Source organism: Mytilinidion resinicola, assembly GCF_010093595.1.
Source record: "Mytilinidion resinicola strain CBS 304.34 unplaced genomic scaffold BDZ99scaffold_18, whole genome shotgun sequence".
NCBI classification, from domain to species: Eukaryota; Fungi; Ascomycota; class Dothideomycetes; order Mytilinidiales; family Mytilinidiaceae; genus Mytilinidion; species Mytilinidion resinicola.
Genome location: NW_022985454.1, coordinates 861706 through 882014, shown reverse-complemented (window position 1 = coordinate 882014; position 20309 = coordinate 861706). Strand labels below are relative to the sequence as shown.

The following is a 20309-nucleotide window of genomic DNA, read 5'->3' as shown; positions in this document are numbered from 1 at the left end:
TTCGCAGCACCTGTAGTAGAAGACCGCCGGCAGCCCGTGTGGTCGTTCGCCCGGCATCGGCATTTTGGGGCCAGAGAGCTCGTGGGATGGAGTTGCTTGTTCAAAGCTGATAGTTCTCTCGGTTGCCGTCTGTTTGGGTGTAGGGTTTGGCGTTTGGCATGGAGATGTTGGAGGGTGGATTTATTGGTAACGGTGCGGGCGCTCTTAGCGATGGAGTGAAGGCCGAAGGTGATGGGAACGGGGACAGCGCATGCCAGCGCACTGACGGGCGGCATCAGAGGCCGCGACAGGCATGTGAAGATATTTTGCGACAGAATTCCTTGTCAGAGGAGAGTAGATTGGCAAGGGAACATAATTAGCGAGAGTCTCAATATTCCCCCCAGGATCATACCGTGGCTCTCACTACAGTGACAAGTCACAAGTCTGTTCACACGCGCTTACCACTGTTTGGGGGGAGTGCCCCCATAGAATTTTTAAAACTTGGGCGCGATGTCAAATTCTAAGTAGTGCAAATCTGACTGGCTCTTGACTAACTGGTTGCTTGCTAGCTGGGCTGCTCCTCATAGTGGTGTCGAGTGAACAAGATTGAAGTCAGGCAGTGATAAATCCGTGTGCCCAGACTTATGGCCTAGTACTGTACTTGAAGCAGGACGACGGGCAACATTTGAAAGCAGACTTGTTCAACCAGAGAGAAAAGGCCTTTGATAGTGAAGTAATTTATAAGGAGTAGGCTTCATAGAAAGTCTGCAAGCATAGCATGCCAGCGAAACTACAAAGCGCCCAGTACCTGATCATCTGCCCAGTACCTGATCATCGCGCAGTACCTGATCATCCGCCCAGCTTTCCTCATACCCGCCATCGCAACAGCCCATAGTCTGAAACTTACCCGATGAACAGTCCAGGCTAATGATTACCGCATTGGTGCTCGTCATGGATCCGTTTCCGCTCAATAGCATTGTCATGGCTCAGACTGGCCTGGCAGTACCTGTCATGGCTGTCTTGCTATGAAAAGACGACGGATTAGCTCAGCGATAAAAGTCGTGGGTGGGGAGGTGTGTGTTGGATACTAACCACACAGAGCTTTGGTTTGTTGCATTGTCCATACATGTTGCACTTGTGTCCAGAGACGGTGCAAGGGCAATAGTCAGCCAAAGTAGATGCTGCGGTGGCTTTTGAGTTTGGCTTCGTCGCCGAACGCTTGTGTGTCGGGGAAGGGAGTGAAGGTAGATTCGGACGAGTTTTCCTTCATATTCCAAGTGATCTTTTGACCCCAAATTATCCGCAATACCGTATGCTCCAACGATATCAGCTCCTTCGGTCTACCCCATCCTACTCGCTCAATCCCCGCGTCCCTCCCTCATTCTAATAAATTTCAATATCTTCACCCTCGGACGCAATACACTTCATCGGCAGAATTCCCGCCCCAACCCTCTCCCACCTCGACCTCCTAGCCTCCCCACCCCCCGCGTTCGCCACAACCAGCACATAACAATTTCTATCCTCTGTCTTCGCCCCTTGCTGCTTCTGCCGCCCCAATACCACACATAGTGTCTCTAACTTCTCCGACCCCCCCGGCGTATCTAACACCAGCCTGCCCCCTCCCACATCTGCAGCTCCAGTATCATACTCTCGCACCACCGCCCTCAATGCTCTCCCCACACGCTCATCATCTTCTACGATCTCCGTTCTCGCTCCTCCAGCGACCGCTACCGCCTTCGATTCCAACCAATGCAACGTCACATCCTCCCACTCCACCTGCCCAAACTCTATTCCCAAGTAGTCGATGCCGCCGGTATACGCCATCCAGCTCCAGCTGGGAACGCCGCCGCGTTCAGGAGGGAAGTTGATGCGATGCAGTGTCGCTTCGTCATCGCCACGGTGCCAGAGCAGACTGCGGCATAGGAGCCCCTTGTTGGGGCCCTGGTCGAAGACGCCAAAGCCACCGCGGGCTTGCATGGTGCGCAGTAGGCGGATTTCGAGTCCGCGGATGGCTAGAGGGCGGTCGGCGGGGTTGACGAGAAGGAGGCGCGAGTACGTGGCGTAGAGATCTTGGTATCGCAGGATGCGCTCGCCAAAAGGCGCAGCCTCGACAAGTTGGGGAAAATTGGGGTCCCCGAGCAAGGCGGCGAGGTTGCTGGTTGGAAATGGCGATTAGTTTGGTTTGTAGGATTGAGAGAGAAGAGTTTCACGCAGAGGACAAAAAGAGCGGTACACCAGACAGCCGAATCTAATCTTGGCCAAGGGCTACTATTGAGCAAGGCATCGTGTTTCAAGGCTTCCAAAGTCAGCTGCTGTTATTGTACTAACACTGCTTGGGTGCACCAGGGGTTCAAAAAAGATTCTGTGTGAATGTCACGTTTAGAAGTGCATGAATTGGAGAACAATTCACAAGCTTCAAAACTTGGCATCCACCCTGGAATCCTCTTCCACTCCTGAGGCACCCCATAATGTGTTATTACGACAACAATGGCAAACCTTGGAGACCGCAAACTACAGTGTACCACTTTTTCTGTCATCCGCGTGAGTATTAGTGGGAATTATGTAGAAACTCACTTGTTCATCCTCATCCCCGTCTCGCAGCGAACTCCCTCGCCACATTCCCAGTACGTTTGGTGCTCGGTGAAAAATATAGTCCGACGAGCGAGCGCATGTTCCTGCAGTATCCAAGCGCGCTGATTTAACGCACCCTCCAGCACATGGCTCTCGAAATCGTCGATCATCTCACATATGTAGAAGAATGCTCCGCCATCGCGGCGCAGGGCGACATAGTCTCGTACGTTCCGCGGCTGGAGGAAACCTGAAAAGTGATCAGAGGCACAATTGGCTTGAATGACACAGTAGGCTCCGCTGAAGACCTCTTCCATGCGCTTAACCTCTTGGATGAAGTCGCCATCTCTTCCTTGGATGATACAAACGCAGTCGATCCAAAGGTACCGGCGGCCGAGAGCGCGGGTGACAACCACGGCGTCCCTGAATGTGCCGGCGAGGGTCTTCAAGTTTATACCTTTGATGTGTTCCGCGAGATTGTTGCGTGTGGTTACAAAATGGGGACTAGGCCCCCATGGATGGGACAAAGCTACCCATTCTCCACTGTCGTTAGCACCCGTTTCCAGGAGGCGGACCGTGGTGTCACCAGCCTTGCCGACGTCGATGAGCCTGGTCGGCAGCTTCCTCTTGTCGTTGAATCTACTATCATGTTTAGGTGGCTGACAAGTAGAGTGCTTATGGTTGTCGTCGCAATTGTTCAGCCATTGCCGGATAACTTCGAGGTGAGCCGGCTGTCCGGCTTTGGGAAGTTCAGCATGACCGATCTGGATATGGTCGTCGATCCTCGTGTTCAAATCTAAACCCTCAATTATCAGCAGGAAGACGAAATTTGATGATACAAACGATTGGCACCCGGCGGACAGAATAAGCGGTACACTCAGCGGCCCAATCTAACCTTGGCAAAGGCTACCATTGAGCAGGCGGCGGATTCTAGGGCTTCCGAAGTCCGCTATTGCTATAGTGTTGCTACTGACTGAGGTGCCCTAAAGGTGCGGAAAAATCCTGGGTGGAAGTAGTTTAGGTTCAAGGAGCTAAATGCCGGCCCTAATTCACGGGCTTCAAAACTTGACAGTCGACTAAAGTTTCTTCCACGTCTACCTCTGAGGCACCTCAGATAGTGTCAAACACTATAGCAGCGGCAAACGCCGTAGGGCATGAACTACAGTGTACCGCTTTTTCTGTCATCCACGTGACTGGATTAGAAGGCTCACCAGGGCTGCGGAGTAATGAGAGCACATTCGTATTTCCCCCATTCATTTTGAGAGAAGACTCGACTCTGCCAAACTGCACGGTCGGAAATGTTGTGCCGCTATGTTTTTCGCATGTTCTCCAGAACAATCCACACAAGCCACACTCTTTCAATGTAGCCCTAGCCTTTAGGCTTCGCACTTCGTAGGTTATGCTGAATCCTGGGCTCCACAGGTCGTCCCTAACATACTTACATTGGCTGCAGAGACGTAACGCTTCATGATTTTGGGCAGATTCATATGAGCTAGAGCCTTCAAAAGTAGCGACGTGGCTAGCGAGAAGCCTGGAGGCAAACTTGTTGTCGACATGAATTTCCCAGTCGTTGTCGAGCTGCGCGAAGTCGCGAATGATTAATGAGTTACCTTAAGTCTCATCGTAGAAAGGATACATACTCTCTATAGTCATCACCATTAGCATCATTATCATGAAGGCAAGGTTCAATAGCGGAGCTTACTGGCTAATGCGCAGAAGGGATGGAATGGTCAGTACTCGAAGGCTAAATCGTGGTCAAGATGTTACTCACATGCTGGAGCAATGATATCAGCAACTAATAAGCAAGGTGAGGTCAGGGTTACTTACTGCCTACGAAAAACGACATAAGTCACGTGGTCAGTACATTTGCGCAGCACGATCGACTCAACTTACATACTACCAAAGGTCAGACTAGGCAGGCAATATCAATCTAAAGGGGTTATACTTACGTCCTAATGAATTGAAAATTGTCACCTCAGTAAGCTGGGTCTGCTAATGGGGGAGATCGTGAACGACGTACCACCTGCAGTCATCGGGCCATGTAAGTAAGGGTTTTCAGATGTTGAGAACGGGAAAGGGAAGCGGCATTTCATACTATTTCTGTCGGTGCGACAAGGCCTTTGGAAGCTAATAGATCACTGATCGACAAGGCTGTAGATTCCGTTCTGTACTCCGTCTCTCCTTGCGTTAGACTATTCGAAGGGTCATCAGGACTCTCAGGAGGCGGGAGTCGCGGTGCATCTGGAGACCAATAGTTATCGCTTTCGTAGTCACCTACCAAGATGTTTTCCAGGCGATTTCGCAAATCAGTGGCAAGAAATCTTACGTCACGTCTAATCTCAGGCTCCGGTAGTAGGGGAACTCTGACAGGCTCGGTAATTTCGAGTGAGGGAATAGGCATGCCTCGTAATGGTGTTTCCTGTGGATCTGAGGGTTCCAGCAAGACGGGCTCGTCGGGCTCGTCGGGGAGTTGCTTGTGCGGGCGTGCATCTAGAGAAAAAGGGTTAAAGAGCGCTTCCTGCGGATTCATTAGGTTCGAGCCCATCCGTCGCGGGAGATTCACAACGAGGAGGCCGGTTTTGACAACTTCGAGGAGATCGCCTAGTGCAGTAGTGCCAGCCTGGCAGGCGGGATCCTTTGCCATATGTTCCATCCACTGTACTGCGACGCTGTGCACCCTGGCTATCTTTGTTCCACTTTCGTCCTGGCTGATTTGGTAAAAGGGTGCTCTCTCTCCACCTAAGTTGAATCTGAGCCTCTTGACTTCAGCCCAGCCATAGAGAAGCCAAATAATAAACTCTAGAGTGATGCAGCCCATGGCCCAGACATCGTAGAGCCGGGAGCGGCGCTTTGGCGTCTGGCCGAAATATATTCCTCTCACGCCAGTCTCAACTTCTGGCGCAGCGTACCGCAGGGTACCCCATTGAGATGTGGTCTGTTCAGCTCGCATCTCTGTGCCGATATTGTTCTGCTTAGCTATGCCCCAGTCGCCAATCTTGAGTCTCCCAATCTCGTCAAGGTCCTGAAACCACAGAATGTTCTCCGGTTTCAGATCCCCATGTCGAATAGATGCCCCGGATGTGTTGAGGTAATGGGCTGCACACAGCGCCTTGGCAAGACCAAGTAACTGCTTGAGTACAGCTTTCACAAACGATGCCTGGAGGGTAGGCTGGGGAGTGGCTTTCCAAAAATCACAAAGATTTCCACCATTGGCCCACTCAAACATTAGACAATAATCTTCCCGATCCGCCTGACGGCGGCTAAAGGCCGTGATGAAGCGGACAATGTGATCCTGATTGAGTGAATTCAACATCACCAGAGTCTTCACCTCCCTTTCCCAGTTGGCGACTACCTTCTCTACCGAGCGCATTTCTTTGACTGCAAAGAAATCAGGACAAGACTTCCCCTAGTTGGAGTCAGTAAGCGCTATATATCATGATAATACTTTACATATTTAAATCCTCTCACCGGATTCAATGGGTCCTTGAAGTGGTGGGGATGGATCTCATATTTGTAGACCTGACCGAAAGAGCCATTTACGATATCGTGCTTTCTGGTGAAGGGAAGGACGGCATTCGGATGAAGGTCATGGTTGAATATGGCGGTAGAGAATACGGGTGCTAGGAATGACCATTGCTCCTCGCAGAACTTGTTGATCCTCCTTAAATTCCAAATTCTGCGTTTTTGATCAACCGAATTTTCGAGGCGAGCGAGAACATTCAGAGAGACGTCCTGAGTATACGCAATCGGCAGTTTTCGGTCGTTGATCCCGTGCTCTTTACACAACAACATGGCCTTTCGGAGTTTGGCGTCCTCCAAGCCGATGTAAATTGAAATGGCAAAGACTCTCCTCGCATATGCCAAGACGAAATCAGCCAGCGATTCATCATCAACGTTTGGCCCCTCTACCTCCATAGCTTCGAAAACCGAATCCCTGTTGAGAATCATGTCTAGGGTTCCTTCGGGAAGGAACTTGCGTACGGAGCTGTCGAAGACGCTGTGCCTGATGTGACTATAGAGGGTGTTACTAAAAAGCTCATCTTCCTGTGCAGTAGTTCCGGGTATGAACTTGTCTGTTCCATAAGTTGTGTTATAGAAGGCGGTCTCTGCACTGCGATGATGGAGGGTGACATTCATTACGTCCCCGTCGGGCTGAGCAGCCAGTAGCGATAACAAAGCTTCTTTATTAGCCACTCCGTATTGTTTGCAAGCGAAAGCCTCAATATGTTTGTCCTTGAGTAGTTCGAGGTCATCATGAAGTGGTTCATGTTGAGCGGCAATGACAGGAATACGTCCGTATTGTTCCAGTCGGTCTGGCTCAGAATTTGACGTTTCCTCGCTGTACCGTTCATCCTGTGTATTTTCGAAGGGTGGCAAGGAGTCTCGGGCTTCTCTTACGGTTTCTCGAGTATTCTCTTTAGAGTCCATAGTGTCGGTCTTTATGTCCTCAGACCGCCCGCCTGCGTCATCCGGCAACGGTATTTCATCTGGCAACGGTAAAGAGCGCAATGCGAACTCTCGCAAATGCCCACTAACATGGCCCTCAATATCTCCGTCTGATATGGAACAAAATGGACAGTGCTCAAGGGTAGGAGTGATTGGTTGAGCACTGATTTCCAGAATGAAAGGTAGCTGCTTGTCTGAGAAGCTACCAGCGTGGACGGTCCTCATATGGGTCTCGAAATCTTCGGATGTTTTGCATAACAATGGCTCATGGCCTGTAGCAAAGCACTGCCATCTCATCCGATGTCGAGTGCTCATATGCGACAGCCATTCCTTGCTGGAGGAGTAAATTTCATAGGGGCTGTCGCATTCTTTGAATACGCAAAAATATGCGTCCAGGTCTTTCTTGACATGTGCCCTGTGATAAAGTCAGATATTAATAGAGTAGATGTATATGTGCCTTGGAAGAAGGCGTCGGGACCCTTACGCCCACGTCATATGATTCAAGGCTTCGCGGCTCGGAAGAATTAAACAGCAATAAGGGCACACGAAGTCTTCTCCCATGCTAGCTGCCCTTGGAGGTAATGGAAATGGCATGCCGTCCTCGTTTCTCCAGGGGGCAGAAGTCGCACGAGAAAGAGTGCCGTAAATATCCACGTTAACTGTGGTTGCCGGCCGAGGATTCTCCGGGGGTGTTGTGATCCGTTCGATCATCGGTCTGGGCGTAACCTTCAAAGGTTTTGGCTGCCGCTGCTGTATGATTGATGTCTGTTCTGAAGTGATTGGATTCTGGGAGTTGGTAGGTGTGTCCACTTTCCTGGCTGCATAGTGCACTTTTGATATGGCCCAGCTCATCTGGCGTGATCTCCTATACAGGATTCGTATATGGCGTGTAATCATTGTCTCGATTAGCCTGTCCCTCAGGTTCTCATCAAGATCCTCGGTGTTATGTTTGACAAAGTACTTGTAGACATTCCTTAGTCCAGTGGTCATCTCATCTGTCAGCTCTTGGGACTCGTTTCCCTTGGAATCCCTCAAAAGGAAGACTTTAGCTCGTCTGTTTTGGTTGACAAAGCTGGCTTTTCTAACCCAATTCGAGAGCCTGTGTAACCAATCAACGCTCTCGTGGATTGATTCAAGCGTTTCCTTCACATCCCATTTCTCAAACGAGGCATTTGCATCTTCGGCCTCAGGAGTGGCGACAGGGCTGGAAGATTGCTCTGCTCCCCCAACAGCCTGGTCTTCTCGGACGTCTTTCGCCTCCACATCTTCGCAAACTTGAAAGAGGGGTCGTTAGTGCTAAGACTAGACATCAACAAGCCCATACTAAAAACGTACGCTGACCGAGTCGACATTCAATCGTGTCAAGCTGTCTCAGGAACAGCTCTTTTACCTCGGGGAGTTCTCTAACTCGGAAATCCAGCGATGCATGGACTTCTGCAAAGACGCCAATGTTGGAGGCCCAGAGCTTGAACCGAGCAAACTCGTCCTCGAAGCTGGCCTTGACACGGCTGGCATTGTCGTGTGGTAACAAAGACACTGTGTTAGGGCCTTGCGAGAAGAGCTTGAAACATCTTTCTGAACACTCGCCGATGGTGCTTGGCGGATCGGCTGCCCCAACCATGGCAGTTTGAGACCCAACCTAGGAGCCTTGGTATCTAGAATCTCGATGAGCTAAGACTGACCAAGTTGTTGAATCTCTCATGAGCGAACAAGGCGAGCATAGAGATGGAATGAGCAAGGGGCGGAGAGGAAATCCTCGCCAAGTCGATGTCGTTGCTTGTTCTTCCTACCGCGGTAGGAGAGCGGACACGAGTCTTCGGACGGGTCTGATCGGGAGCGCGTCTCAGCCTTGTCGCATGCTGGATATCTCTTGGAGGTCGTTCTTTGAGTGTACCGAATCCACCTGGCCTGGGCAGCGTGCGCGGCTTCACGGCATTTTGCGGATGTCATCCATATGGTGGCTGTTCGAGCGCAGCTGGCGAGATGTCGGAAGGGGAGCTCCGACGGCTTTCGATTGATCTCGTGCATCGGTCGGGGCTGCGCTGAGGCGGGCTTGCCGGTGCTGGCTCCCAGGTGCCTGAGCCAATGGGAATGGGTGTCTTATCGACGCAATGCTACTGGCGTTTCTACTGCATATTGGCCCCCACATCACGCCAAATCGCCCGCAGAGCTCGAGAACTCGATTAGCAGGTTGGCATCCTACGTTGTGTGCAGCAAAAGCTTGCTTTTGGGCTTCTATCGAGGTTACAGCAACCGACTCCCTACTACAGCTATATTGTAGAACTGAAGTAATTGACGCTCTGGACTATGAGGGCCTAATCGCCACTCCACTCGAGTTGAAAAGGCGTCCATTTCAACGATGCATAGCAAATATTTTGTCCACATGTTGCCCAGAGAAATCTGCATCCAAATGGACGGGCGCGTGGTGGTTGGCTGGCTAGAATAAGTGCCTCGCTGCCGCCCAGGTCTTGCGTATTCTAACGCAGCTGCTCCCCAACTCTCCGCGCCATCCCTATTCCAAAGCGCAGTCCTCATGGTGCGAGCGCGTGCATTTCACGTATTGGATGAGACCCGGTGCGACACTCCCATCACTGGATTCTCTTGGGTCTAATACGAGGCTTCGGGGCTTGTGGCCGCCCGCTCTCGCCGCATCGCTGCCATGGGGAACGTACTCGGCCGTGCGACCGGAGATGGCGTGGAGACGACCAACAATTTACAACTCGTCCAATCCGTTCTTCCAGTAGTGGGTGATTTGAGCAGCAAACTGGACCGCGAGACTGATAAGAGGGACAAGAGATACGGCTACCTAGGCAATATTCAGACATCGGTTCGTATCCTCGCCGCCCACCTGAAGGAGATTGAGGAAAATGGACACGCTGCATCGTTCGAAACGGAAATTAACCAAATAGCCGACTGTCTTGAAGAGATTTTCAGCGACCAGGTGGTCAAGCTCTCCAAGCTAAAAGTGGGTGATGCAAAATTGGCGCTGACAAGCCGTTGACCAGTACGCAGGCGTCCCACCACCGCCGGCTCCATGCAGTCATTGAGATTGCCTCGCCAAGTTACGGTTTGGAGCCCAACATGAAGCACCTGTCCGACTTTTCCGTCTTGAACGACATGGACGCATGGGGCAAACTGCAGCGCAACCTGAAGTCTCTTACCGACAAATTGCAATCGTACGGAGAGAACGTAGACGAAGTAGACGAGCAAAAGTTGCCCATGACCTCGCAAGAGCCGGACAAGAGCGTCTGCGACTTTGTAAGCCGGGTTTTTGAGGCCGCTGTATGCGACCGCCACGCGACGCCCAAACGCGCTGTCAGGCTTAGAATTGGCACGTACAAGAAGGGGAACTTGAAACCGAAATCTAATTCTGTATGTGTCTTACTCGCCCAAGATAAGAAACCTCTGCAGTGGCATGAGCTTCATATCCATGACCAATTACAGCCAAAGTAAGTTTAAGAGTACGAGAGATAGTCTTTCAATCCTCTGACAAAGTAACGCAGAGAAATATCGAAGTCTTCCAAGGCTGAACATGCGCCAAATCAAGCGGAGGGTTGTCATCCACACATGCCTGGAAGCACCTCGTGTGTTTGCGACTACCTCAAGGCAAATACCAGACCAGATTCCATGCGGTTAGATCTTGTTCTCAACCATGATACATTGAACACGTCAGGCGTCCTCGCCATTAGACGGAAATTCGAGCCGGAATCTCTTCAAGAGCAAACTAGTCTAAAAACTCTGCTTTCGGTCCAAAATAAACCCTGGACAGAAAGTTCTAAATGGGCTCTCGCCGTAGTTCTTGCTCATAGCTTTCTTTACTTGTACAATGGTTCTCGAACAAAAGGGCAATGGCGACGGGAAAACATACATTTCTTCAACGACGGAGCTCACATTCCCTTGCAACCGTTCTTTGGCATATCGTTATCTCCAAGCAAGGAAGAAGCAAGCCAAGATACGATCAGGTTCCATCAACACCCCGAAATTGTCGAACTTGGAGTCATTCTCCTGGAAATCCACCTGGGACAGAGGTTGGAATCTTTTCTCAAAAATAGCCAGGATATTGAGACGGACAATGACTTCTACTTGAGCGCTTGTGAAGCCTTTGGAATGGAGAAGGTTGGTATCATCTCTAGAAGGTACCAAAAGGCGATTGAGGCATGTCTAACGCCAGCAAATTTCGCCAGCGCCGGTAGCGATGCTGAAAAGCTGCGGTCCATACTGTTTCAAAAAATTGTTCAACCACTTGACGAAGAGCTGGAACAAAATTTACCGGAATTTCTGAATTCTGACGACCTGGATGAATACGCGGCAAAAAAGTGTGACCTTTCATTGTCTATGCTATCGTCGAGCCAGCGTTCCGCCAACGCCAGTCGTTCTTTGCAACCCCAACAGGACGATGTATATGTTGCTGCTCAATACAACGCATTGCTTCAGCTGCAGCCGCTGGGCCATGCCAAAGCCAACCAAACCCAGGATGGGTATGGGAGAGATGTCATGGACACCGAACTTCTCGACAAAGTAACGAATCGAAGTAACGATTTGCGTTGGTGAGTAGAGCCGTTCATCGCTTCGAGCTATGGCACTTGCAGTAACAGCTGGCTAACCTCGCCTTAGGAACAAAGGTGTTGTAACATGGGCAGACGAATCTCCGACAGGTGAATTACACATGAGTATGACAACACCAGTACAGCTGTGCGAAAACTGACACTAGTATGCTAGACTCAAAGTCTGGCCTCATCTATTCGGAGCGGCGCTTTGACGAGGTAGTCAGCCCTACCGCAATGCTCTCTGACGCGAGGATTCCTGATAAGGACAAAAGGTCGGCGCCTTCTTCCCCTCCGCGACTTAGAAAACAGAAGTCGTTAGCTGACAATCCTGGTCTATGCAGAAGAATAAACGACTGGACAGTGTGGCTCAACGACTTCAAGAGGTTCCGACAGCAAATTCTCCCAGACGCGGTAGATCCAGAGAACCAGCAGCGAATACGAGTTACTGTGATTGACACGGGCATTGACGGGTCACACCCTTATATGCAGCTAAAAGGATGGAGAAGTCAGGACGAGAATGCTATAACGGACGATCAGGATGATCCAGTGCATCTCTTTTGCGATTTTGTTGAGCCGGATTCCGCTCGTAAACATGAACCTATCGATGAAGATGGCCATGGCACGTTCATTGCCGGCATTTTGCTACAAGCGGCGCCTGATATCGAGTTATCCATTGCAAGAATCGGAGCGACGCGAGAGTCAATAAAGAATGACATTCAAATTGGCAAAAAAATTGGGGATGTAAGATGTTCACCTATCTTGAGACTAGAGAGCGTTGATACTAATGCATTTTTCTTGTATATTTAGGCCATTACACATGCCATCGAGGAATGGAAGACAGAGATAATTTCCATATCGTTTGGCAATGAGGATATGTCATGGGAGATTCGCGATGCTATCGAGAAAGCTATCAAACAGAATGTTATCGTCCTTGCTGCTGCCGGCAATTCCGGTAACCGTAAAGGCATTCCATATCCCGCCGTGGAGGATGATGTTTTCAAAATCTTTGCGTCCAAATCGAATGGCTACGCGGCAGGCTTTAGCCCCCCGCCGAGCCACGCTCCAGATTACAGCTACTTCATCTATGGCGATGGGGTAGTATCCACGTGGCCGTCAAGTTTGCTGGAGCAAGCGAAGAGCAACGGGCTCGAAGTCTTCCCCTACAATTACGAAGGAGTAGAGGAGCATTCGAAAAATGCGAGTGGGACATGGACCCTTCTATCTGGTACATCTTTCGCCACACCCCTGGCCGCAGCTTTAGTGGCTATCATCTATCAGTTCCACGACGTCAACAAGTCGTCAAAGTCGCCCATCAGGCTCAGACACGAAAACAAAAGCAACTTCAAATCGCGTAAAGCGGTGCGTGCCATCTTTACTCAGATGAGTCGGACGTCTGATAAAGCCCCGTATAACGTTCTCGAGCCAGCAAGAGGGAAGGATGATAACTTCCTCTTTCGGCCACACAAGTTCACTGGACCGCACAAAGCATCCCCTCTGAACATCTGGGACCAAACGCCAATTCAGTTCTTCTCAAAAAGGCTTACTGATATTCTCTACATAGCTAATGTCTGATGTTCACTGGATTGACTGTGTATGTGTGTATTGGCCAACCCTTGACTTTGCGCGAAGTACCGCGTTTCTTTCACGATGAAAAATGCTGCATGTGTCTTAAAGCTGTATTGTCCCAACCTTTGTGGGAACTGAACCGTACAAGCCTATCTTGTTAATATTTTCAGCTGTTCTAACCCCTAGTCTTGATAACTAGACATACACTATCATCTTCCTCATCAACTGCCTCAAATTTCTTGTCCTTCACGGGTAAAGATTCTCCAAAATCAAGCTCCTCACACAAGACACTCTCAATCTCAAAGGCAGAATCATCGTCCTGACCTTTCCCAATTCCCTCGGAATCAATTTTCCCCTGTGGAAGGCCGTACAGATCACCACCAGCCTTGTTGTCTCCCAGCGCGAATTTGTTGTGCCATGCCACCCTAAGCTTTCGTAGGCGGTATGCAAACACGTAGGCAGCCTCAGGCCTCTCCTCGTACGTCACAGCATTTGATGTGTCTCTACGGATCTCACCGCCCCCTTCGACAACGCCGTTCGGGTCCAGAGTTGCCTTGAGGTTGAGGTTGAGGTTCGAGGAGTCAGATCCATCATACGTGACCATGCCTGGATTCTTTGCAATCTTCAGCCCCACGATCATATACACCGTTTTGCCGAGGCGGCGGTTCTTTTTGAGCCATTCTTCCACCGCTTTGACTTTGGTGGTTCGATCCACATACGTCGGGTCCTCGCTGATTTCGAAAAAGCGCGTCTCGAGAAGTGCCGCTTTCCAAGTCTGCGTTTCGTCCTGAGATTTCCCACCGGATGCCTCAGCCGTCATTATATTGACGACATGAGCGAAGATGCCGACGGACGACTCGCTCGTTTTGGTGTTGGTTGCGCTCCATTCGAGGGATGGCGAGGTGCGAGGCGCGAGGACCCCTTCGAGCGGGAGAGGCTGGGCAAGTCGTTCAAAGGGCTTTCTGGGGTCGGTGATGACCTGGCCTAGCTCGATGTAGTCATTGGGCTTGTAGATCGTTGTGGGGAGAATGAACCAGGTCTTGGGGTACTTCATCTCAACGGACTGAAGAAGCTAGTTTGTCCGTGTGAAATTTTTAGAGCAGATGCTGCTTCAGAAGTGCAGGATTTATAATACTCTAGGCTGCAGTTACCGGAAATTTCCGTAAGAGCGGGGTAGTTCTACAGCCAGTCAAAGTTCACCACGACTTTGCGTGGCTTTTGGTTGCCTTTTCGTCTAAAAGGAGGCAACTTGGATGCAACAAATGATATCTGTTCCTTTCAAATACTATCATGGAAGTATATGAAGTCGAAAGCACTGCTGTCTATATGCTAAGTGTTTTCAACAGCAGAAAATTGAAATCGAGATCAAAATCCGAGGATCACACGTGACTACCACATGACCCTCGAAATCTCTTTCGCAGCTAAAATATACACTAAAGCCATCTCTCCTCCAAGCCAAGTCTCGCAGGGCAGGTCGGAGGTTGGAAGATCGACACCGAATGGAGACCCTCTCCATGGTTGCTCTCTCTAAATGCGGCTATATATAATATAAGTAATTATATTATACTAATTTATATAGCCTTACGTATAGCCTTATATATAAGCTTACGTATAGCTGTATATACAGCTGTATAAGTTGGAAAAAAATACACCGTAGAACGGAGAGGCTATATAGCCATGCTAATTTATATAGCCTTATATATAACCTTATGTACGAGCTTATATACAGCCTCGCGTACAGTATTACGTGTAGAGAGACGTAAATATAAATGCCTAGAGGATGCTCCGTACTACTTCAAGCTAATCAGAAGGTGGTGAAGCGCCAAAAGGAGGGGGGTGTGTGTGGAGTGAAAAAGGGGTGTGCGTGGAGTGAAAAAGGGGTGTGCGTGGAGTTAAAAGGAGGTGTGTAGTTAGTGGCCCCCAAAGTCTATTAAGGCGGAAGAAATTAAGCTTTAAAAGTAATAGGAACAGCGTTATAGAAAGCGTTAATAGAAGTAAAAGGCTATTATAATTGCTAAAAGGAAGCGTATACGGGCGTAGAATAAAGCCTTAGGAATTAAGACACTATAATATAGGCGTCCTGTTAAGTAATTTACTATATATTGATTTTGGTGCGGTTAAGCTTGTGGTGCGGCTCAGCTGGCGGCCCCCCTCTACGAGGGGGGTAGAAAGCGCCGGGTATTGGTTTGTCGCTCCTGGGGGTACACCGAAAAGTATATAGCACTCTCAACCCGACCCAACGGCTAATGTAGTGTAGATTGGGCTACATTTTTAACTGTCCAGCGACCCGCTAGCTGGACCACTCCCTACGGCGGCATCGAGATATTAAGGGTGAAGCTTAAGCAGTAGTGTATTCGTGTGCCTAATCCAATGACGTTAGCGTGATATACACTGTCTTGCTAAAAGTCAGTGTACACTCACCTGTCCTGCTTAGGGTATCCCCACAAGCTTTGAAAAAAATTGAACGGTGTGTAAAGTTCGACGCGGTAGAAATTGAGTTACCCCTTGACTGACTATCCATCTGCCCGCTGAGGTACCCCAGACAGTGGCATGGAGCGGTCAAAACGACGCCCACGCAGTGCGATATTAGTCAAGGTGCCTAAATCTCATCACAACACCCGAGGAGCCGATAACAGAAAGTAGTAGAGATTCTCAACCTACAAGCCCCATTTCAGAGATTCCCCTATCTACATCTACAACCCCTTTCCCAAGAGCATAGTAATCCCCCTACTTACACCCCGAACCCCCACCCAAATCCACCCATCCACCTACCCCAACAACTCCCTAACCTGCCCTTCCCCCCCCTCCTCCAACATCTCCCTCGCACCACCCGCCCTCACCACCCTCCCCTTCCCCAACACAACACAAAAATCCGCATTCCGCACCGCCTCCAACCGATGCGCAATCGTAATCACCGTACTCCCGCGCATCTCCTCCCGCAGCACCGTCTGAATCCGCTGCGCCGTCTCCATATCAATACTCGCCGTCGCCTCATCCAGTATAATCACGCTACTCCTGCGCAACATCGCCCGCGCCAGCCCCACGAGCTGCCGCTGCCCCTGGCTCAGCCCGCGTCCGCCCGCATCCACGCGCATGTCGAGTGTCCACCCGTGGCGCTCCGCGATCTTGGCCAGCACGCCCGCGCACGCCGCGTCCGAGTACTCGGCGAGTGGGTCGAGGTTCTGGCGCATGGTGCCCGGGAAGAGGACGGGCTCCTGGGCGAGGAAGGTGACGCGGCGGCGGAGCGCCTGGCGGTCAACGGTCGCGAGGTCGACGTTGTCGATCAGGATGCGGCCGGATTCCGGCACGATGGTCGCGAGGAGGGCGAGGGCGAGGGTGGATTTTCCGGAGCCCGTGCGGCCGATGATGGCGGTGTTGGAGCCCGCGGGGATGCGGAGTGTGATGCCGGCGAGGCTGGGGTCGAGGTGGGGCGCGTAGCGGGCCGTGACGTTCTCGAAGACGATGTCGCCGGTCAGGGAGGGCCACCAGGCGGGCGGCTGGATGGTGCCGAGGGGTTCTTTGTCGAGGTCGAGGAGCTCGACGACGCGCTCGACGGAGACGAAGTCCATTTGGAGGGCGCCGTATTGCTTGCAGAGGATGTGGGTTGATAGGACGACTGGGTGGAGTTGTTAGTATAGGGAAATGCCGAAAGGCTGGCCGTACGTACATTTTGAAGCAGCGATTAGGACAAAGGCGGTCAGGCCGGGAGACACGTTGGTATAGATTGCCAGCAGAGTGAGGATTAGGGTTGCAAATGCAGAGAGGGTATCGAATCGATATGTCAACCATGCCTGGAGACTCCAGTAGAAATGATCCATCTTCTGGAACCTGTCTGTAACTTCAATCACACGTTCTTGAAATCTATGCTGAGCAGAGAACGCTGGAAGACCTGTCAGAATCATAAGAATGATAGTCAGATTCGGTTGTCTTACCTCTAACTGTCGTCAAACCATCTAAGAGAGCACCGAAATTAGACATAAGCGGGCTTAGAGATACCATCTAGATCTTTGTCAGCGTGTCAAACTTGAGAAGAGATTAGGCGTATATACCTCAAGGCGCCGTAAACTTTGCGACGTTGGAAGGAAGCGTCTAAAAATGAGCACAAATGCCGCCGCGAGAGCCAAGGAGAACACGAGGAAGACTGGCGTAACGGACGCAATAATGACGAGCGACGTGATCCAAGAAATAGTAGACCAAGTCGCAGATGCAAACCCAACACTGATGTTCCCGTCGATCGTGTTAATATCAGATGTGAGCCTATTCATGAGGCGACCGACGGGAGTGACATCGTAGAAACGGAATGATGCGTACGCCACACGGTCCATGACATCCCGGAACAGGTGCTTCCCCGTGAAGTAGGTTATGATCTGCATGACTCCTTGAGTGAGGACCAGGAAGAAAGAAATGGTGAACTGGAGCAACGTGAAAACAATGAGCCATGGTATGATGTTATCCTCTGGTGGTGGGAGGCCGTCGTAGATACCGGATAAAGCTTGTTGTTTCACCTGGCCGTCTCGTTCACCCCAAGCTTTGATGAACCAAGTATTTGCGAGATCGAGAACACGATAAGCTGTCATGGTAAGAGCCAAGACGACCCACCATCTCAATTTCCCGCCCTTGATATATTGCCACCAGACGTGCGCTTGGACTCCGCCATGCGCCCGATGCTCTTCCTCAATAAATTTATCGGGGATTGCAGCAAGTTGTTCTTGTTCTCGTCTCTTGACTTCAGCCTCATCCAGAGCTTCTGGGGATTTGACCTTATGTAGGGTGTTCGCCGACTCAGTAAAGTGATCCGACAAAGTTGCTTTTCCTTCCGACATTTCTATCCATTGCTTCGCCAGACCACGGCATAATTCAGTGCGATGTGTCACGAGCACTGTGGTCCGGCCTTCTACTAACGGTCCAGAAAGACATTTGTGAACAATTCTTTCGGCAGTTTGATGATCGAGAGCAGAAATCGGATCGTCGAGAAACAAAATCCGAGACCTGCTATATACCGCTCTTGCCAACGCCACGCGTGCTTTTTGCCCTCCTGATAGGCCCACGCCGTTCTCGCCTACGTTAGAAAGATCTCCGTCTTTGAAGTTGGCCATATCAGCTAGGAGAGCGCACGCATCTAGAACTTCTTTGTATCGAGCGTCTTCGTAGGGCGAGGAGAAAAGAATATTTTCGCGGATGCTCATACTCTGTAGCCAGGGAGTCTGCGTGCAATACCCAATCATCTCGTCCGGCCGGGTAATTTCGCCTCCTGTCTTATCTAGTTCGCCAAGTAGAGCTTGCAATAATGCCGTCTTTCCTGACGCGACTTCTCCGTAGACTACTGTCAATCCTGTTGGGAATGAGAGCGACACATCGTGTAACGTATCTTCATCAGCACCAGGCCACGCAAAAGAAGCATTCTTCAACTCCAGCTGTGTAGTAGTGGTCGGCGGTGTCTCAAAATGTTCCCTGTCCGGCTCGCTCATAAAGTTCTCTATTCGATCGACTGCAACGGCAGCATTCAATAAGACCGTTATCAAGTTGGGTATCTCGCGAAGGTTTTCTTCCAGCATGGCGAAAAGACTAAGAGCTGGAAATGCAATATCTATTCGCAGCGGTAGGCCGGCCAATGTCGTGTAAGCGGCAAACGCGACTACTGGGAAGAGGCCGCTTGCCAGGGAGTTGAAGTAATATATGAATAAGCGGAGAACCCCGGTTACAATTCGAAGGTTTAGCTCATGCTGCCGCGCCTCCATGATATCCGTAAGCCATGTCTCTTGCCAGCCATACCAACGGAGGTGGCGGATTGCTTCGACGAATTGAGATATCTTTTGGAGTTTTCCATCAGTTGCAATTCTACGTTTCCGTTCCCAGCGCACAATGGCGCGAGCAATAAAAGCATTAATAACCTGGGCGAGTATGACTGTTAGCATTCCGAGGAGACATGGCCAACCGAGAATCCTCCAGACAAGAACAATGGATAAGATCATGCCGAGAGGCTTCGTGATGAGGTTAGGAAATTCCCAAAATCTGATAAAAGGGCATCAGCAAGATCTAGCAGGGTAGTCGAGTAGCTTACCTTTGTGCTACCTCATACACATCATTTCTAGAAAGTTATTAGCTTTTAACTTCAATGTTTGGGTCAAGACAGACTAACCTCATCAAATTCAAGATCTTACCCATCGAAGCCGGCTCCTTGACCGTTTCGGGAGCTTTTCCGACATTGATCCATCGGAATGGCAATGAGACAAAATGGGACATCTTATTCCATATCATCTTCGGATAACCTGTTTTGCTGCTCTTATGGGTCGAACTACCGTTCGTTTCGCCATTTGAATGGCTATGCGTATTCCCATTACCATTAGAGCTATCCTCCGACGTGTTCGTGGGCCGAGCAGAGACAATCTTCCTGTTCAGCGTTTTCTCGTAGAGCATCGTGATCATCTCTCCACGAGATCGCTCATACGCGCGCCTACAGAACCAAAGGTTAAACACCGCCGATTGGCTTGCTACTAAGCGTACGAGAAGCGACAAGGCAGCAAACGTGATCGCTGCGCTCCTAGGTGCGTCGCCGTCTTCCATGGACCGGAGAAGTTGCTGTAATAACACCGGTGCCGAAAGGTTCGCAAGAAGCTCCAGAATGCTCAATGAGGTTGTAATTGCAAGGTCAAGCCCGTTTGCTTTTAGTAATCTCCTGATCACGGACCCTCGCAGCTCTCGGAACACATCGTGGAGTCTCCTATGCTTGAATTCATACCCGAGGTCCCAGACGTCTTCGTCGTGAAGCTGTCGTTTCGAGCCCAAAGAAACCAGGGGGGCCATCCAGGATACTGACATCCACTGCCAGGGCGTCAGGTCGTCTTCTGGAGTGCGTAGAGTAGAGTTCGGTGGCGTAAACACAGTGCTGATCTCCTCGTTGGGCAATTCGGGGTCACGCAGCGGCATACAAAGAATGACGATCATCCCTGCAAGCGCTGCAACAGCCCCTACGATAATAGGAGCGTCCTGGCCAGCTAGAGTTGTGTGAGTGCGTGTCAAAATGATACAATCCGAAACGAATAGAGAAAGCCAGAGAATGAGCAACGGTATGAGAGCAGTCCTTGGGTGCTTTAGTATAACCATCGCCAACGAGATGGCCTGTTCGTGTTAGCCGTAGACGAGCATGTAGAGGACCGACGTACCCATGCGAGAACTGAGTAGTTGGCCGTTACACGTCGATAG

At 50.5% G+C, this 20309-nt stretch overlaps 5 protein-coding genes across 5 annotated transcripts; 1 reads left to right on the top strand and 4 right to left on the bottom strand.

Annotated features, from left to right (window-relative positions):
• Positions 1-1362: 1362 nt before the first annotated feature.
• On the bottom strand, positions 1363-6684 carry BDZ99DRAFT_395569 (uncharacterized protein; the record flags this gene model as incomplete). The annotated part of the gene is made up of 5 exons (XM_033715952.1): positions 1363-2134; positions 2554-3343; positions 3759-4125; positions 4661-5947; positions 6016-6684. The coding sequence occupies 5 exons, from the start codon at positions 6682-6684 to the stop codon at positions 1363-1365; spliced, it is 3885 nt and encodes a 1294-aa protein (XP_033572677.1).
• A 357-nt stretch (positions 6685-7041) lies between these two features.
• BDZ99DRAFT_396002 (uncharacterized protein) lies at positions 7042-8614 on the bottom strand (the record flags this gene model as incomplete). The annotated part of the gene is made up of 3 exons (XM_033715973.1): positions 7042-7408; positions 7478-8234; positions 8335-8614. Coding segments are annotated over 3 exons (1404 nt in total), but the record flags the coding sequence as incomplete, so codon positions are not given.
• A 2624-nt stretch (positions 8615-11238) lies between these two features.
• On the top strand, positions 11239-13197 carry BDZ99DRAFT_110096 (subtilisin-like protein). Its single transcript, XM_033712400.1, has 5 exons — positions 11239-11540; positions 11608-11648; positions 11713-11812; positions 11882-12281; positions 12348-13197. Exons 1-5 carry the CDS (start codon positions 11329-11331, stop codon positions 13110-13112), a joined length of 1518 nt encoding a protein of 505 aa, XP_033572675.1. The 5' UTR covers positions 11239-11328; the 3' UTR covers positions 13113-13197.
• BDZ99DRAFT_466646 (uncharacterized protein) lies at positions 13076-14195 on the bottom strand. The gene has a single exon (XM_033720832.1). The coding sequence runs from the start codon at positions 14158-14160 to the stop codon at positions 13282-13284; it is 879 nt and encodes a 292-aa protein (XP_033572674.1). The 5' UTR covers positions 14161-14195; the 3' UTR covers positions 13076-13281.
• A 1679-nt stretch (positions 14196-15874) lies between these two features.
• Positions 15875-20213, bottom strand: BDZ99DRAFT_450404 (ABC bile acid transporter-like protein; the record flags this gene model as incomplete). Its single annotated transcript, XM_033718165.1, has 6 exons — positions 15875-16722; positions 16774-16986; positions 17039-17105; positions 17156-19118; positions 19168-19194; positions 19246-20213. 6 exons carry the CDS (start codon positions 20208-20210, stop codon positions 15875-15877), a joined length of 4083 nt encoding a protein of 1360 aa, XP_033572673.1.
• Between the last annotated feature and the right edge of the window lie 96 nt (positions 20214-20309).

What these genes read in the sequence shown, in the direction of transcription:
- BDZ99DRAFT_110096 (XM_033712400.1), top strand. Translation starts at nt 11,329, where the DNA reads ATGCTATCGTCGAGCCAGCGTTCCGCCAACGCCAGTCGTTCTTTGCAA. An exon ending in ATTCCTGATAAGGACAAAAG is followed by an intron (nt 11,813 to 11,881) that starts GTCGGCGCCTTC and finishes TGGTCTATGCAG; the next exon opens with AAGAATAAACGACTGGACAG. An exon ending in TTGGCAAAAAAATTGGGGAT is followed by an intron (nt 12,282 to 12,347) that starts GTAAGATGTTCA and finishes TTGTATATTTAG; the next exon opens with GCCATTACACATGCCATCGA.
- BDZ99DRAFT_466646 (XM_033720832.1), bottom strand. Translation starts at nt 14,160, where the DNA reads ATGAAGTACCCCAAGACCTGGTTCATTCTCCCCACAACGATCTACAAG.